Consider the following 19,114-nt stretch of genomic DNA (forward strand, 5'->3'; position numbering starts at 1 on the left):
TGTTATTCAAATTGAAAGAAATTTGCTTTTCGGAACAATGGAGCATTGTGGAATGAATGAATGTTCACATTTTTGAGAATATATTATTCTCATTTATTTTTGAATAACTTGTACAAATGTCATGGGATTGCGATTTCTAATTTGCTAATACCCTTTTTCAAAAGTTATTTCCAATTCTGATTCTTTAAGAAAATTGTTTAACTATTTTTAGTGGAATGTTTTCACTGTCATAAGACGAGTTTAGTAAAATTCCATTTTATTCCACCAACTCGTATTAGTTCTACATATACGTATTTCGACCTGTTAGGACGTCTTCAGTGTCTCGTACTTTACTCGTTCTTGACTTCTGATTCTTTGATTAACATTTAATGCTTTAGGATCCTTCAGAACCTAGTACTTTGTCAAACAGATTGTTCTAAATACAAATTGTGAGGCATGAGAGTAAGAACAAAAAAATATCACTGAATGTCATGAAATTAATGTCTTTAACATTAATTCGGTTCTCTCGCCGCCAACTTCAGATTTAGAGCAATGAAAAGTTATTAGATTTATTGGTAGGGGAGGCGTTTTGTTACTTTCTTCCCACAAAAATGATTACCTTCCGCAAAAATATACAAAAATATATAGACGACAGTCCACAAATGAGGATGGAGAAGGGGGAGGGTTCATGATGTCCATAAATTGCTGTACTTTAGTTTTGTACAACCCCTTCCTTCTCCTCAAGAAAACATATAAAATTAAACTTCCTAAATTGGATTGCTTTGTCACGTTAATCGAATTTATGAAAAAAATATTACGTAATTCATAGACGATCCCTAAAGGGGGTGTTAGAAATTATATATTCATGCTATTTCGACCATACACAGCTAAAGCAAAGTGGAAAATCACTTGAAAAGTCCAATTTTATTTTTGACTGCTCGCTTGTATGGGGATCCCCCATAGTGAGAGCGTAGTAGTATTTGAATTAGGTCAACTCGCCTATGCTGTGAGTAAGATATATTAGGGTATAACAATTAGTTGCAATTTATGTTGCAGTTTTTCAGTTCGGTATATTGGTTTGTTAATCAGATTAGTTCTGAGGTTTATTGGAAAGAAGGTCGGTTCAGTTAGTTTTCAAGTATGTTGAAGAAAACTGGATCAATTATCAGAAATCATTTTCAGTACTTATTGAAGTAATTTGGATCATCATATCATATTTGTTTCAGCTGCTATCTGAAGTAATTGGATCATATGGTACACCATATAGATATACTAGGATTTGATTAGATGGTGCAGAAAAGTCTGCCGTACTTGGATTAGCGAAATATAAGTTTAGAGTTAGTACATTTTTTGCGAATATTGAAAAATTGATTTGAGATTTTGAGGCTAAATCCTTTTCTTTCATAAAAATTTTGAAATTATTTATAATTTCAAAATTTTTATTATTTTAGTGGGGGCGATTATGTAACGTTATTTAGAACCCTATTTATGTTGTTCTGCCCGATTAGTGTTCATGTAGTAGTATATAGTGCAATTCGCTATGAAAATCTTAAAAGGCTGTCAATATTTGAAAGTCTAGCGAAGACAGAAACCTACGATGCGCCATCTACGTAAGATGAAAATACTAATGAAATATTTCATAAATTCAAATTTATTGCGTCGTAGAGAATTAACCCGAGCTACTCTTACTTGTCTAATATTAATTGCGTCGTGGATTTGAGATTCTCATTAAATTAGCCAACCAAAAAACGGGTTTGTACGACGTCGTACATTTTAGGTGGAAATTGCGTCGTGAAAAATAGGTTCAACCCAATCTCGGTCGCGATTGTGTTCTCACAAAAGTGGAGTGCTTGGTCGTGAATAGATCATTACGATCAGAGTGATATTAAAAAAAAATCGTAAGCTTTTCTAAGCTGTGTGAATTATCAAACTAAACTCGAAGTAAGTTCGGGAAATAATTAAATATTTTTGTAAAAATTTCTATAAAATTGTTTTATATGATTAGGTTTAAAATTTGTTGAGTTAAATTGAAGTTATTGAAAAAGTGCCTAATTTGTGAATAAACTACATTACAGACAAATTCAGGTAAGCCTAATGAAATAATGAGTGATCCGATAAAAATATTATCCGCGTTGAATAGGCCAAATCAGCCCAACCAACGTGGGCGCGAAATCTGGGGCTGATCAGAAGATCGCTTCAACGGCAGGTTCACCTGAGAGTGACCCCGAGGCTGAGAGGCGTGAGGCTGCGTCGCTACTTTTAACTAGGCGTGCACGAACGTGACGGATCGCTAGCCAATAAGTCGTGAGGCGTGAGCAAAGCCATTAAAAGCTCATCACTCCACTGCCAAGGGACGCATATACCCTTGTACGACGCCGACGCGCGAGTCACGTGGTGACGCCAGCCCACAGGAGATCGTCAGGGCAGCGACGCTAAAATAGCCCGCCAGCAAGTCAGCAACGCAAGGCACGATTGGCCATTCGGATCGCTCCGCGCATCCGTCGTGGGATTGTCGCCGCCAAGAAGGTTAGACCGGTCCAGAAAATTTGTTGATCACTGTGGATCCGAAAAGTGTATCAGAACGTAATAAATCAAAACGTGACGTCACCTAGGGAATTTAGGTCTGCCTTTAATTTGTATTTTTTCAATCATTTTTTTAAGGCAATCGATTTGAACTCGATAAATTTGAGCTTATTTCTAGATTTAACTTCGAATGAAAAATTGAATTAAAATAAAACTTACTTCTATTTTAGTTAGGCTACTCCATTATTTTTCTTTCGTCACGAAATATATATATTAATTTTAAGATTGGTTTGGGTTCTATTTAGTAACTAAGCATTTCCCCATTGGTTAATTTTTCGAGCATTATTTTTCTTTATTTCATTATTTTTTTTGTATTTGAATTTAGTTCGGTTTAATTGTCTGAGACGTTTGGGTAACTGAGTGCGACATCGGTTCTAATTAAATTATAATAACCTGCCCTGAGAGGGTGTTTCATGTCGGGTAATTCGGACACGAGTTAACGGTCCTTTCTATTTGGAAGGTGGCGCTTAAGCCGTTTGCTTAGCGGAACGGAACGTTACAAGTTGTGATGCGTTTATTAATGATCTGTGCATCTATACGTGAAGAATTTTTGACGCAAACGTGCTGTTGTTTTGGACATAGGATGTTTACAAATGAAAGGCGAAGCAATTGATTTCAAACATCCGTAGGAATATTATCACCCAGGCTTTAAGTGGACGGCTGGCCATATCCCTAAATTCCTTCCGTTCAAATCCTCCAGCTCGTATGAAGAGGATCCGATTTTCGCCTTTATTTTGCAGGGCAAATATTGCCGTCCCAATTTGGCGTTATAGCTTTCAACTGCTGAAGATTGCTTCATATTCCTTCGGTATACCAATTGCCCTATGGAATACGGCTTAGCGAATGTGCGATTGCGTAAGTTGTAATGTTTTCTAACGGTTTCATTTGATTTTTCCAGGTTCTTTTTAACTATTTCGTGGATTTTTGTAAACAGTTGTTTGCGCCTTTCTTCTTTTCTCTCGCTCAGAGAGCTCCTCATCGTGACGGAGAGGCGGTGGTCGGACCCTTGTTCCGCTAGTTCCTGTCCGTGAGTTATAAAGTATGGCGTGAACCCAGTGGAGGCATGGACGCCGGTGTTGAGCATTACCTCAATCTCAGGGATTTTCGTGTCCCACAATCGCTGGTCGTCCTGAACGTATGTGCGTATGGCTGTATTAATCGTCCGATTGACGCGCTCCACAGGGTTTGATTGAGAATGATAACGGGAGTTCAGCCAGTGTGTGATCTTGAAATGTTTCAATAGTTCCTTGAATTCTTTGGAAACGAATTGACTACCATTGTCTGTGATTATGGTCTCAGGGACCGAATTCCTATAGAACCACTGATTTTTCAAAATCACACACATGGCTGAACTATCCAGTTTTTTAACTGGGTGAATCATTACCCACTTGGAAAAGAAGTCGCATATTACCAATACATGCTGGTTACCTTTCCGGCTGCGTGGCAGTGGGCCTACAAAGTCCATGGAGATTATCTGCCATGGCCGAGATGCGCAACGCATTTTTCCCATCTCTGGGGTCGTTTGCACAAAGGAAGGCTTAACTTCCTTACACGTTGAACAGGCTTGAATGTAGCTTCTAATGTCCGTAGCCATCTTGGGCCAATAATAGCGCTGCTGGATGCGTGCTAGCGTTTTGTCATACCCAGGATGAAAACGATCATCGTGGGCCTGTTTTAGGATGGTAGAAATCTCGTCCGTTGATAGGACTTCTTTCCACTCAAATCGAGAATCGAATGGTATATTTCTGGCCGTAATAAATTTGTATAATTTACCATTTTCGACCTTAAAGTCGACGAACTTATCCGGATCCTTAGAAACCTTCTCCATGAGGGAGGTGTACCACATTGAAGTCGGTGTATCTTGGACTACAGCAATGCTCCGGGACAGTGCATCCGGAACGACATTATCTTTACCTTTCCGGTGCACCACAGTCATGTCGAACTGCTGGAAGTCCAAGCTCCACCGACTGCAACGGGAACCAACTTTCCATTTCGTCTTCAGGATATGAGTTAACGCGGACGAGTCCGTCACCAGCGTGAAGTGGTACCCCTCAACATACCCTCTGAAAGCTTCGATTGAGAGCAGAGCGGCTAGGGCCTCTTTTTCAGCAGCGTGATAATTTTTCTGAGGAGTGGTGAGTTTCCGGGAAAAATACGAAATAACCCTCTCACCACCCTCTTGCTGCTGAGTGAGCACCCCAGCGACAGCCACATCACTAGCATCCGTTTGTATGGTGAATTCCCGAGCAAAATCGGGACTTCCCAGTATTGGCGCTGCGATGAGCTGTTCTTTTATTAAGCAGAACGCTCTCTCTGCCGCTTCGTTCCAGCCAATAATTCTAGTTTTGGTTTTTAGGAGGTCCGACAGGGGTCCACAAATCTCACTAAAATTCGGAATAAATCGCCGATAATAATTTGCCATTCCTAGGAATCTCCTGAGCTTCGTTATTGTTGCTGGTCTCTCGTATTCGACAATAGGACGAATTTTGTCTGGATTGCTACGAAGACCAGCTGAGCTCAAGAGATATCCTAGGAAGGAAATTTCCGGTACTCCGAATTGAGATTTGTCGAGATTGATCATGAGGTTGGCCCTGTTTAGCCTGCGTGCGATTTCACGGAGCAACTGTACGTGATGCTCAAATGTCTCCGTTACCACGACGATGTCGTCGAGGTAAACGAAGACATACGGTTCCAATACACCATGGCCCAGAACCTTATCCATAAGTCTTGCCAAAGTGGCAGGGCTGTTGACAAGGCCAAAGGGCATTCTGGTGTATTGGAAAAGCCCCTTACCTTGCACACTGAACGCCGTGTATTTTCGGGACGATTTAGCCAATGGGACCTGCAAGAAGGCCTCTGACAAATCGATTGTCGAGAGGTACTTCGCTTTCGGCAATTGTCCCAATATTCGGCAAGGGTGAGGTAAGGGGTAAGCATCCCGAACAGTGCGTTCGTTTATCTTACGCGCATCTAAACAGAGCCGCACCTTATGTGGTTTAATGACGGGGACACAGTTAAGTGTCCAATCCGAGTTACTTGGTTCTACTATCCCAGCGTCTAGCAACCTTTGTAACTCCATGGAGACCAGGCCTTGAGTTTTTGGTGACATTACGTAGGGGAATTGTCTAACAGGCGGTTTTCTCCGCCATTCCTCAGCGATTTCAATACTGTGCTCCGCCAGCGGGGTAGTAGATAATCGTCCGGGCTGAGAAGCAATAAAGAGTTTCTTTATTTCTCCGATCGTCTGTTGCTCTAAGGCAGTCAGAATGCAAGAAGATGGTAACGGTTCTAGATTGACTTCTTCTCCGGCGTTTTCAACCATCGCACATCCTGTGATGGTGGGTTGGATGTGGAAAGTTTTCCAGAAGTCCATCCCAGCAATGCAACTGATGGCGAGGTTGGGGATTACTAAAGTCGGGACAACCTTGGTCGTTCCGTTCCATAAGAAGGGTAGGTATACCTGTCCCCGCACGCTGAGTGTTTCTCCGCTTGCCGTGCGTAGACAAATTGGATTACACAGGGGGTATATACGTTTTGGTTTTATGGAGTTGTACACCTCTTCATTGATTAGTGTTAGGTTGCTCCCACTATCGAGAAGGGCTCGGAAATTTACTCCATAAACTGTCACCTGTGTATAAGGACGATTATCATTCCGGAAAGGGTAAGAAATTGTAAATAGAGACGGAGGTTTTGGATAGATATTATCCGATGCCGGCTCGAAGTAGGAAATAGGGTTTACGCCTAGTAGTTGGGATTCAGCGAGCGGCGGTTTTGGCTCGCTGCTATTGCGTTTTTTACACAATATGGGCAATTATTCGACGGGTAGCCTCTGAAACCACAATTCTCACATAAAACTCCTTTGGGTAATCGGCATTGCTCTATACGATGTCCGAACCTACCGCAGTTAAAACAATGTCTGTTTGAGAGGGGTTGGTGGTTCTCAATCATATCCTCTAGAGTAATGTGAGAACGGGTAGGCTCCCGCGAGGAAGTGGGTACGGATTGGTGCCCCTTTTGGTTGCGGTTTGTTTGAGAAGAGTTATTTGCTTGAGAAGTTTGCTGAAGTGATGCTTGTTTACTGGCTTGTTTCTCTTGTTTTTGTTTGGGGGTCGGCTCGGAACGTTCAACCATATTCACCGACTTGTCAGGTCCAAATACTTTGTTATAGACCGAGAAGTTCACCGAATCTATCTTTTGACCGGCTGAGACAAGTGTGGGGAGGTCTGCGATAGGGAGAAAGTTCAATTGCTTCTTATAATCAGTTCTCATATTCTGCATTAGAATTTGCACTTTTTCAAATTCTGGAAGGGGAACGCTCATGGTTCCGAAAAGTTCCTCCATGCTATGATAGTATTGGAGGAAAGTCTCAGTCCTAGACTGATGACGCTGATAGACCTTCATTTTAATGAGAGTGTCTAGGTCGGGGTGCATAAAGGTTCTCCGAAGCTCTAAAACTAAGTGCTGCCAGTTAAACAGCCGACCTGATGCACGCATGGTCATGTACCATTGAAGCGCGGGTCCTTTGAACAGATGTATTGCAGAGTCGAAGAGTTCAAACTCTGAAACATGTTCAGCGGCCGCCATAGCATGAACCATCCCAAGGAACTGGTTCATCTTCAGTCCCTGATCTTCACCATCATATTTCGTAATCATCCATTTGGACACCGGCAGGGCATTACGGCCCATGCTACCGGATGAGATTGGATTTGTTGGGGCGAATGAGGGATTGACATGGGCATTGGATATTGGGACACCAGTTCCCATCCATGAACTAGTCGTATGAGCAGTACCCAAACCCGGATTTCCCAGCCACGGGTTGGAGTATGCCCTCCCACTTACATTAGAAGCACCCAACCATGGGTTGGAATACTGCGTGCTAATATTGTTCGAGGCTCCCGAGTACTGGTTAAAAGGAGGTAGGGAACTGGATGTTGGATTTCCTGACCAGTGGTTCGCATTTTGCGGGTAACCCTGCGGTTGAACATTTGATGTATTTTGAAGATGACTATGCCACGATGTAGAAACTTGAGGCAAAGCTGAAGAATGGATTTGCGGAACCGTGAAACTTACGTTGGTGGTCGGCTTAGATATGCTAGCGCCTGGGAAGCAAAGCGATGTAGTGTAGGATGGATTTAATAAAGTGGTACCAACCGAAGACACCTCCAAGATTGTCCGTTGTTCATTAGAATCTGTAGCTGTAGCTGTAGATTCATTTCTCTGAATCTGTCTCTCCCCTGATTTATCTCGCTTTCCCAATTCTTCTTCAAGTTGCTTTATCCGTGCTTTCAATTGACGGACACATTCACTCATTTCGAATTCCCGAAGCGTAGCACCCTCTACGTGAGCCTCTGTCCCTGCCATATCATTTCTTTCCGATCGATCTGTGATATCACATTCTGAACGGAACAGTTCGATAAGCGTTTGATCACCCAAAGCATCCGAATTCGCGGCATTAGGCACCAAACTTTTCGTAACGAAATACTTCTTCAGAAGCTTCACTACTTCTATGAGCATAGCTTTCAAAAAGTTTTCCCCCTCGCCAGACTCTTCAGAATTCTTTAGAATAAGTACAATCCTATGCCCAAAATGTAGTAGTTTGGCTTCACCTCTCACTCTTAGATTACGATCATTCTCCTTAAGCCCCTTACTAATATCCTCATAATATCGTCTGAAATACTGTATAGTTTCCTCCCAGTTTGTTTCTATTTTAACGTTGATCAGTTTTTGCTCCTCTTTTTCCGTTTTCAAATGGTCTCGAAGGCTTCTACGCCTCCGTGAATAGGTTGGGTCATCCCTAATTACTATTGAGCGGATGTCCAGCTCAAAATCGAGCTCATCCGGAGATAGATGATCCACCCTCAAAGAGTGGTACTGTTCTCTGATCATTTCCACTGCGGCTTCTAAACTCAATTGTGCTTCAGCCATTTCTGAATAATTTATTGAAGAAACTACAAAATATAAAAATAAGAAAAACTGTTCACCCAAAGACTAAGCTACTAATGCTACAAATTCACGACCGTAGCCCAAAATAATGTTATATAATACTAAATAGCTAAAATAATAAAATAAAAATTCAATTATGCGGTTTCACTTTCCCTAACTCTAACCAAAATTCACCCAAAATATAAATTTTCCAGAAAAAAAAGAAATTAAATTACCACTGAACTACTAAAGCACTAAATTATGAAAAAGTCACTAAATATTAATCAAACTCTACTAATTCAAGTTAATCACTAAGCACTGTCGAGAACAATAGTTTAAATTTCTTTTAGATTTTATGAAAGAAGAACGATTGAAGCGGTTTTCATCACTCGAACCCATTCATACGAACAAAAGCACATTCACTGTGGTTACAATACCTTTCCGATAACAATGAACCTATTGATAAGAACAATTGGAAAGGATTCCAATTCCTCCCGGAGCACGGATGAAAGGGTTCCACTTTAAGGTTAAAATGGAAACCTTTTCTTTGATTTTTCGTTGAGCGCCAATTGTAAGACTAATAACTTGCTAAGGACACCTATTGTCCTGCGAATCAGGGTCGTTTTACTATATAAGGCTCCAGGAAGAATTAGAATGAGTTTTTGTTGGGAGGCGGAAGGACTTCCCTTAAAATTCTGGCCAAAGTGGACCAAACACGCGTGAGATGGTAGAGTAAGCAGGGCTCAGCATGAAAATTGAAAAAACGTGCGTAATTTACATTTAGTTTATATAGTTCATTTTAATTTTCATTCGGAAAGAAAGGAGAAAGGATACAGGTTGGGTTACACACCTTTATAATCTCATCACCATCGTGGGATTCCTGATCGTCGTGACGGGACCCGATCGGCGGTCGGGTAGCCGAGTACTACGACGCATCTTCGACGGACCATCTCGTTCTGCTGCTTCAAACCTTGGTTGCTTCGAATTGGGATCCCAGACGTGGCCCTTTCCAGCGGTCCGCTGATTCAGGATCTTCGATTGGCCAGCACCTCTTTTCGTCGGTTCCGAGAAAACGGAAAACGCTCGGAAGTCTTCAAGAGCAGCACGCGAAGGCTATTGGCGTCGAGGTTTAGTCTTGAGTCCACTAGTGCACTAAGCCTCCACACTTTCCACACGGGAAGCCGGTTCTCGCTTTCTCCGGCGGCTTTCTTCAAGTCACTTTACTTGGCACTTCGAAGCAGTCTCCGGCGGCGAACTTTTAGGCCGGACTTCGACTAGCTACACCTCGCGGGACACTAGGGCTACACTTTTACTTTTAAATGGCTTCGCGTACTCACTGCCAGAAAGAAATGGAACGTTAAAAAAAGAATCGACTGTCGGTGATAAAAGCGTTCACCTAATAGAGACCGTCCGTCTCGATGACAGCGGCTTTTAAAGGGGTTCGTCTTTCCTGGTATAGGATTTTCTTGGTTGACAGTCGTAGTCAACAGTGGCGTTATGGTGTAACGGTGTGTGGTAAAAAGGGATGTAGGGTGTTCAATGGGGTTAGAAGGATTGTTTCGATATTTATTTTTTTTAATTCATTTTTTTTCAGTTCACGGATCCATAATTTTCATGCAATAGCCAAAATAATAGTACTAATAATTATAGAAATAATAAAAAGAGTAATAATAATAAAAAATAAAAAAACGAATAATACAAAAAAAATATCGGATTAAACGGGAAAAAACTATGTACAACATATTTACAAAATAAATGTAACCGAAATGAGAGGTTACATTTTGAAAACATTGCGTAGTCTACAAAATAGTAATTGTTACCATGGAATTTTTTTCTGTGTAGTATATAATATTAGGTACTTTTTTCTAACCGTGTATATATATCTATAGAGATGTCGTAAAATCCAATAGATATTTTAGTTACTAGATAAATATTGTCGCTGTCGTCGCTGTCCGGAACATCTTTTGCTGGCGAGGATAGGGGAGCTAAATGTCAAAGAAGGAAAATCCATACGATTTGACATTGAGATTCTCACGTCCGAATGTGTGAGTGGCGATAAAAGGAAAACAAACACTCCTAGATGGTGCTACTCAGCAAAGATTGGGTAAAAATGAGTATATTTCCATATATTTTTTGACTCTTTTGAAATCATTGTGATGACCCGAGCATTTTTGAGGTTATGAGCACAGAGAACAGACGTTGAAGCTGCACTCGCCATGTTGTGATAAATTTGTACTGTTCATTTTGAAATAACTTTGGAATGTCGCCGTTATCCCGTGCATAATTAGCGCTAGCGTCATCAAAAAATGCCACTGTGCGCTAGTGTCGTTATGCATGCAAGAGCATAGCAGCGCCATCGTGTTGTCAAAATGAGATTGTGAGTTGCAATGTCGACGTCGATGGCGTTGAGGTTCGGTGTGTTTCTGCACACATGTTTTGCAAGAAATTTTGTTCGAGCCTCCATGTCTGTTCTCTGTGTTATGAGCAGAAGGAAAACAAACATGTTTTCACACATGCCGAATTGCACATTAGTGTGCGAGCGCTAAACGTCACTCATCTCAATGTTTCGGACAGCAGAACAAAGGGAACAGAAGCGACAATCTTTATCTAGTAACTAAAATATCTTTTTGCCTTTCTCGTATACTAAGTATACGTAGAGGCTATAATTTCACTCCAAAACCAAACTTTTGATAGAAGGCTCGGAGACCCATAGTGTTATATACCAATCGACTCAGCTCGACGAATTGAGGTGATGTCTGTTTGTGTGTATGTATGTATGTGTGTATGTGTACAAATTTTGTAGACACACTTTTTGGAACTTAGCATTACCCGATTTACTCGCAACAAGTCGCATTCGACGGGGAATGCGGTCCCATTGTTTGCTATTGAAAATTGGCCTGATCGGACATTGCATTTCGGAGTTATTGAAAAATCATTGTTTTTTTCCCAAGGTGGAAAAAAAATTTCAAAATCGAAAAAATAATTTTTTTTTCAAGAATGGTTGGAATGCATAGTAATTAATGCAAAAACATGCAAAATGATAGAAAATATGCGATCTATCCCCCTAAAGTGCTTTTTTGACCTTTCCTATGTGATTTTTTCAGTACATTTTACGATGCACGAGAAAGGCATCATCGCCGCTAGGTGGATTAATCTGGGTTTTTAGTAACTTATCGATTACTCACGATTCTGGTCGATTATTGAATGGATTAAGGCTCCCCCAGACCTAAGCGTTTTCATCGCCGCGACGGCGACAACTAGTCGCCGCGATTCTATCGTTGGGACGCTGCAGGCAATGTTCTATTTACGCTTCCATACCAACTGAGACAGAATCGCTGTCGCCAAGTGATAGAATCGATTATCACAACGATGAATCGATTCAAAATTAATCGATTATTGCAACGATGAATCGATTAATCGAAGTAATCGGTTAATTTACGACATCTTAAAGAAATCCCGATTAATCGATTCTTATCGTATATTGAATTGTTGAGAAGGTTGAGAAGTAATCGATTCAAAATAAATCGATAACCACAACGATGAATCGATTAACTTGCAACATCCTTATGATGTCGTAAAATCCAGATTAATCGATTAGTAACTTCAGCAACCGATTAGGGTACAGCCTCACCACAGACAAACAGACATAACACTCGTAAAATTTCTATCGTTCACTGATTTACTGGTCAATTAAAAAATCATTAGTTGGCCAATCGAACACTCGTGGCGCGCGCATCGGATTTGCTCGAGTTTGACATTTGCTCACTACCGCCATCTGGTTCATGATTTGCCCAACTAACTGAGATCAACAGATGTCGCTAGTGTTTGCACGACGATGATTTTGACGAGTAAATGTTCAATGTGTTATGTCTGTTTGTCTGTGGCCTCACACCTCGGGAATTTGGTCCGCGGATTTATTCCCTATGTATTTTTACATATGCGATGGTTTCGGAATTTGGGCACGGAAAATCAAAATCCCGGCCCATTTACGGGGCGGAAAAATTTTCTCGAGGTGTAAGGTGAAAAGATATTTTAGTTACTAGATAAAGATTGTCGCTGTCGTCGCTGTCCGGAACATCTTTTGCTGGCGAGGATAGGGGAGCTAAATGTCAAAGAAGGAAAATCCATACGATTTGACAGGTATGTACCACACATGTTTCGGACAGCAGAACAAAGGGAACAGTAGCGACAATCTTTATCTAGTAACTAAAATATCTTTTGTAAGGTGGCCTAAAAGATATTTTAGTTACTAGATAAAGATTGTCGCTGTCGTCGCTGTCCGGAACATCTTTTGCTGGCGAGGATAGGGGAGCTAAATGTCAAAGAAGGAAAATCCATACGATTTGACAGGTATGTACCACACATGTTTCGGACAGCAGAACAAAGGGAACAGTAGCGACAATCTTTATCTAGTAACTAAAATATCTTTTGGTGGCCTTTAAATCTCGAATATTGAATCGATTAATCATTGGGTAGTAATCGATTATCACAACGATGAATCGATTAATCGAAGTAATCGATTAATTAGCGACATCTCTACTGACACTGCAGTACGACTGGACTTGTTTAACTTGTTTACAATCGCTGAATGAACAAAAAATAAGGTAAATAAATATCATTTAATTTGACCCAAATTTTGAAAGATTCAAATCTATTTCTTAATTTTTGCAGTTTCCTTATTGAAAATGGCAACTGTAATGTCCCTTGTTGGTGGATGTCGGCTATGTTTGAAACAGCTTGTAGAATGCTGCAGCTCGATCGAAGACTCTCCTCTAAATGAACAGATAGATAAGGTTTTCAGTTTCCAAGTAAGTACAAATGTGCAGTGTTTGCTGAAGTTTTAATTATTGCAATTGTTGATCCGTAAAAATAACCTGAGGCCGTCCGGTAAGATGCACTGCTACAAAGCAAGATCCTGCTGAACGTGGCTAGGTTTGATTTCCCGACCCGTTGTAGAATATTAATTTTTCGGATTGGAAATAAAAACATAAAAGCATCATCGTGTTGACCACATGATTTCTTCTTCTTCAATGGCTCTACATTCCAACTAGAACTTGGCCTGTTTTTCAACTTAGTATTCTATTAGCGTTTCTTCAGTTTATTGAAAGCTTTTCTTTTCCCGCCATTGCATGAGTATGTGTCTTGTGTGGGGAGTATGATGGATACATTATGTTCCAGGGAGTCGAGAATGCTTCCTACCCGAAAACATCCTAGACCCTGACCGAGAATCGAACTCGCTATCTTGATTGACAATCCTACGCCATTGCTCGCAAGGCTACTGGAGACCAGCTACATGATACGAATGCAAAAATGCTAACTTGGCTCTGAAACCTTGCAGTTAATAACTTACGTCTTATGACAGGTGAAAACATTCCACTAAAAAGCTCAAAATAATTTTCTTATCAAACTTACGGAGGTTCAAACCACTTTTAGCTGCGGTCATACACCTCCTAAAGACTGAACCCTCCGATCGACTTACGTCATCATACCTCTTCTCTCCTGCTCAAGTTATGCATGGCATTCTCCCGCAACTTCTCTAGTTTCATTCTGGCCAACATTTGATCAAATCATTAGTTCTTTAGGGAAAATAGATAATATTCATGATACCGTTACTGACCAAATCTTTTACAATGTTGTAACGTGTGTCAATGTGCGTCGTTAGATTAATTTCTTCATCTAACCACAACAAGGCTATACAGTTTTAATTGTCCTCCTGAATTGTGATACGTTTGGAAACGGTTTTCCCAACATCCTTCATAAGCTTGACATACAAATTGACTTCCGACAAAGCCATATATTTTGCTTCTTTGCCAGCTTGTCGTGAGATTTCGTAGAACAGGCGGGTACACCTCTGGCACACAAAGTTGTACCGAAAGGCTATCAATTTCACTCCAAAATCGAACTTTTTTTTAGAAATCTCGGAGACCCATGATGTTATAAACCAATGGACTCAGCTCGTCGAGCAGAACAAATGTCTGAGTCCATGTGTATGTGTGTGCACGAAAATCAAAAAACATTAGCCACTTTTTCATATGAACAAATGTAAGTGTCCGTGTGTGTGTTTGCACACGAAATCCGAAAAACATTAGCCACTTTTTCATATTGCAACAAGTTGCATTCGACGGGGAACAAACCCCAGTCACTATTGAATATAATCGTGATCGGTCATTGCGTTTGAAAAGTTATGAAGAAAATGGTGCGTTGAACTATATAAATTAAGGCTAAGAAGGCTAATAAGCTAAGAATAAGGTAATTATTCATGATGTGTATCACACTAAGGCAAAACCAAACGATTGAATCGAGGAAGACTTCGTCACCGCTAAGTGGATTAATCTGGGTTTTTATTTGTTTATTGTTTTAAATAAATCATATCTTAAAAATTAATCGTAAATTAATGAATAAAACGTTCAACATGAGGCAAACGCCCAACAAATTCTATACATCGACATTGGCAACATTTTTTATAGGGGGTCCCTTTGCGTGGTGGCTACACGTTCGCCTTACAAGCCATGGGTTTAATCCCCAGCTATTTAAAAAAATCGGTCCAGTTGCTGGACGATGGTTCTGGGGGACATCCAGACATCCATAGCAATCAGAAATTTTTCGTAGACTGTAGCCTCACACACATTATACATAGGGATAACTAAAGGTTATATACGAAATACAATGTAACTAAGTCATACGGGCAATTAGCCCAGTAATGCCAAACGTGGACAAAGTGGCTGACCAAATAACATATGGTAGATTAAGTCAATCAATCGATTTTGATAGATAAAACACTTCTTCTCTTTATAGGTGGAACCCGAAGAGAGATTAAGCTCGAGTGTGTGTCGAAACTGTACGTATATTATCGCAGAATTCTACCAGTATTCCGAGAAAGTGCGCATGAACCAAGTAATTCTTAATACTATGCAATTGAATGCCGTAGCGCATGGTGAATCAGTGTACGAAGATAGTGTTATAGAAGTGGACTCAGAAGAAACCTCAAACAGTGACCACAATTCACAAGAGTTTGACCTACAACAAATAGGATCGTATGGCTTCTTGCTGGAATCAAACGTTGAACATTCTAACGCCGAGGAACAAATCATGCAGACAAACGATACCACGGAAAATATGCTCGAGCCTAACAAGGAAACGCGTACAAGCAAGTTTATAAACGAGATTTTAGCGGAAAAAGTTGAGGATATAGAGGATCAATTTTTAAAGGAACATTTTAATATGACTTGCTATATATGCGGCACTAGTGTTCCAAATTTTACACATCTGAATAGTCATTTTCAAAACATGCATCAAGAGAGAGAAGCATTAGTGGTGTGTTGTGGTGGCAAATTTTCCGATAGAAATCTAATCGTTAAACACTTGCGCCAAAAGAACCATCTAGGATGTCTACATTGCAAAAAGCCTTTCAAGCTTAAATCAAGTTTGACGAATCACATAATCAAGATGCACAATCAAAGCGAGCAAAAATCTAATTCCTGTATTAAATGCAACAAAAATTTTGCGAGCAAACCGGATATGAAATTGCATTTTTACGAGGAACACATACATAACAACGAACGGCTCCCGTGCCAGATCTGCGGTTGGTGGGTGCAGCGTCGTTTTTTCAAACGTCACATGAAAGCTGCTCACTGTGCAGGTGAAATAGAGCCTGTCAAGTTCAAGTGCGACAAATGCCCGCAATCTTTCGAGCACAAAGCTTTGCTCAATATACACATGAAAAGACACCAAAACGCGTGTTCAATGTGTAAGACTTACTTCTCGAATCAGTTCTTCTTGAATAGGCATATGGCAACGGTTCACCGCATGGGCGCTGTTTGCGCTTATTGCAGCAAGTATTTTCAATGTAAAACAACATATGAGCTGCATGTCAATGTACACAAAGGTATCGAAGCACCACAGGTTCTGAGTTGAACTCAACACCCAGAGAGGAGAATCGTTAAATGGACGCAAAGCAGGAATAGTTCGAACAAAGGACTCGATGGACTAGATTTAGTTCAGGATTAATCGTTCCTGCCACTGTCTTAAAGGTTACCAGGTTAGTTATTATTTTAAACCTATCAATAGCATATTTTAAAGATAATTATAAAAAGATTACTTTTCACGACCGTTTGAAGATTCCTATAAAAACTTCTTTGTATGTCACTTAAAAAAACTCGCAGATCGTTCACAAAGCTGTCCTATTAGGTTAATAAAGGTTGACAGGGGCAACAACAAAAAAAACGTGAAAAACACTTGTTAATTGTTTCATGATTTTATTGCGCATATGTGCATCTTCCCCATTCTGGATTGATCAAAGAATGTGAATGTTTTTTGCGACGTCAGCATTATTTCTTTCGATTGAAAATAGGGATAATTTCGATTCTGAATTAAAAAGAATGATGTCAATGTATGCGTTATTTCATACATCATACCAAATAAAAACATGACTTTAAAGTAATATTTTATTTAGCAATCATATCAAACTTTTTGTGCGTTCTGTTAACATGCCGCTGCATGTTGCTTTTGTTTGAAAACTGCTTGTTGCAATGAACGCAATAATAGCGACTGGCGTGTACATAAACAATGTGCCTTTTCAGTGTCAACCGATTCGAGAAAACTTTTCTACAATCGGTGCATTCGAACGTCTCGGATTGTTTCTCTTGGTTGGTTCTCTCTGTTTGCTCAACATTGGTATGGCCTTTGATATGGCTTATCAGGTCGCTGCGTTTGCGAAACTTTTCATTGCAGCATGTCACATATATGTGATAGGTTTTGTGTACGGCACGAATATGATTCCGCAGTATCGAGAATGTCGGTTTCGTCGCATTGCATAGATGGCATGTAAAAGTAAAATTATCGCTGAGAAATTGATCCTCCTGTTGACGCTTGGTTTGCAAAAACTTGAGCTGCTCGTTTGTAAATTCAGCAGTAGATTCTTTGTTGCCATTTCTCAAAGTTTCAACCTTTTCATCATTTATTGGCAATGGTTTGGATTGTGATTCCGAGTGACCATGGGTCATATGTTTGACTTGCTGGTGACTATATAACGATTTTCCGCTTTTATAACGTATCTGACAATATTCGCATTGAAAGACATTAGGATCCAGATGCCATTTAACATGCTCTACAATGTCATTTCGTTTGATGAATTTCCTGTCGCAACACACAACGTATGCAGTGTTGATGTCATGTTTTAATCGGAAGTGGCTTCGCAGTTTCGCAAAAGTCAAAGAAGTCGCACCACAGAGTTCACATGATAGGCTGAAGTGTTCTTTGAGAAATCTATCGTCGCCGCTAAGCTTCTCACTCAAGCTTGGAGAGATTTTAGCTGTTTTACGTTTTGGTAGCTTGCTGGAATATAGAGATTCTGCTTGCGAATTTTCATTATCAGCATTCGAATGGTTTTGCTGCTGTTCGTCTGGTAAGGCTTCATCACTGTTCTGTTCGAGTTTGATATCTTGAAACAAACAATCACGCCTTGCTGAAGTTTCTGTAAATTCTTCATCGCTGTGCAATTCGACTTTGATGTCTTCGCAAACGATTTCGGAGTCCAACAATGAAGTTTGATGGTGTGGCGCTCTTAGAAAAGCCTCCTGATTGAGGCGTACCTGTTCCGAATATTGGTAGAACTCCGTGATGATATACGAGCAATGCTGACAAACATCTTTGCTCACACCATCAATTGGTATGACCTAGATTGTAAAATGAACAAAAGAAAAATGAAGGTAGGGTAGGTAGGTAGTTTAAATATATTCAGTACAACATATTTGAAGTTCAATGCATTTTTATCTAAATATAAAGAAACATCACTTTATTTGTTGTAAGCGAATCCAATTCGTATGGATCAAATTTGTTGGGTGAAACGTATGTATATTCCCATTATGTAGAAACTCACCGAAAAGCTAAAGACTCTATCCATTTGCTTTATCAGCTGTGGATTTTCAATCGAGGTAAATTTGTCACCATTTGAATCCAAACATAATCGACATCCACCGGACATCAGCGTAGTCATTATAAAAAAAAAACAAAAGATTGAATTCGTTTTTTGTGAAAAAATCTAAACAGAACAAATCGCCAGAGCAGTTTGTTTATATATTTGACGTATCTCGCTTCACATTACAAAAGGGCCTGCACATATATATTCTGCGTCTCGAATGACTCGAGTCGATTTCGACACGTCTCACGTGAGAGGACTGGGTAATAATTTAAATGGGAGGTACCACGACAATTCTCGCTTCATTTGAAATCCCTCACTTCATACAAGACTTAGAATAAACACAATTGGTTGTGTCATCAACTTTTACTTTTCTCAATGAATTATTGGCAGTGGCTGATTTTTTACCCGCCGCAGCCACATCCAGGCGCTATAGTATATGCACAAAATAGCCAGCAAGAGTTAACCGCCTGAAATTTGTATGGCGAAAGACATCTAACGCTGGTTTTCTCAAAATTAGAAACTTTTCATGAAAAACTAATTGGTACCGGTTATGAGGGATGGTGTCCTACTACGCCTACCAAATATTTTTTCGATTAAAGTGCTTAATTTGGAGAAATCGAACCTTAGATGCCTTTCGCCATACTGATTTCAGAAAGTTAACTCCTAGTGTGCCGCTGTAAGCACGCTCAAAGCAGTCGATTAATTGCTTGT

The 19,114-nt window shown here is 40.2% G+C and overlaps 3 protein-coding genes and 1 long non-coding RNA gene across 5 annotated transcripts in view; 2 read left to right on the forward strand and 2 right to left on the reverse strand.

Annotated features, from left to right (window-relative positions):
• The window catches only part of LOC134218401 (transcription factor grauzone-like), an 89,988-nt gene extending 74,529 nt beyond the window's left edge, over positions 1 to 15,459 (forward strand). For both annotated transcript variants that reach the window (XM_062697350.1, XM_062697351.1), the window contains exon 4: positions 15,280 to 15,459. Coding sequence is in view for 1 of the 2 variants with exons in the window: in XM_062697351.1 (XP_062553335.1) it covers position 15,280 (1 nt within the window). In the remaining variant the exon portion in view is untranslated. The remainder of the gene's footprint in view (positions 1 to 15,279) is intronic.
• LOC134214189 (uncharacterized) lies at positions 9,258 to 10,007 on the reverse strand. The gene is made up of 2 exons (XR_009979699.1): positions 9,881 to 10,007; positions 9,258 to 9,820 (listed from the first exon to the last, which is right to left on the reverse strand). It is a non-coding gene; the product is annotated as an uncharacterized LOC134214189 (long non-coding RNA).
• Positions 15,394 to 16,398, forward strand: LOC134208889 (zinc finger protein 39-like). Its single transcript, XM_062684847.1, has one exon. The coding sequence runs from the start codon at positions 15,394 to 15,396 to the stop codon at positions 16,396 to 16,398; it is 1,005 nt and encodes a 334-aa protein (XP_062540831.1).
• A 321-nt stretch (positions 16,399 to 16,719) lies between these two features.
• LOC134218405 (gastrula zinc finger protein xFG20-1-like) lies at positions 16,720 to 18,567 on the reverse strand. The gene is made up of 2 exons (XM_062697358.1): positions 18,362 to 18,567; positions 16,720 to 18,158 (listed from the first exon to the last, which is right to left on the reverse strand). The coding sequence occupies exons 1-2, from the start codon at positions 18,476 to 18,478 to the stop codon at positions 16,929 to 16,931; spliced, it is 1,347 nt and encodes a 448-aa protein (XP_062553342.1). The 5' UTR covers positions 18,479 to 18,567; the 3' UTR covers positions 16,720 to 16,928.
• Between the last annotated feature and the right edge of the window lie 547 nt (positions 18,568 to 19,114).

This window comes from Armigeres subalbatus, chromosome 2 (assembly GCF_024139115.2).
Source record: "Armigeres subalbatus isolate Guangzhou_Male chromosome 2, GZ_Asu_2, whole genome shotgun sequence".
Classification (NCBI taxonomy): Eukaryota; Metazoa; Arthropoda; class Insecta; order Diptera; family Culicidae; genus Armigeres; species Armigeres subalbatus.

Coding starts and splice junctions, on each gene's coding strand:
- LOC134208889 (XM_062684847.1), top strand. CDS start 15,394: ATGCAATTGAATGCCGTAGCGCATGGTGAATCAGTGTACGAAGATAGT.
- LOC134218405 (XM_062697358.1), bottom strand. CDS start 18,478: ATGACTACGCTGATGTCCGGTGGATGTCGATTATGTTTGGATTCAAAT. Junction 18,159..18,361: donor ATAGAGTCTTTAGCTTTTCG/GTGAGTTTCTAC, acceptor TTTACAATCTAG/GTCATACCAATTGATGGTGT.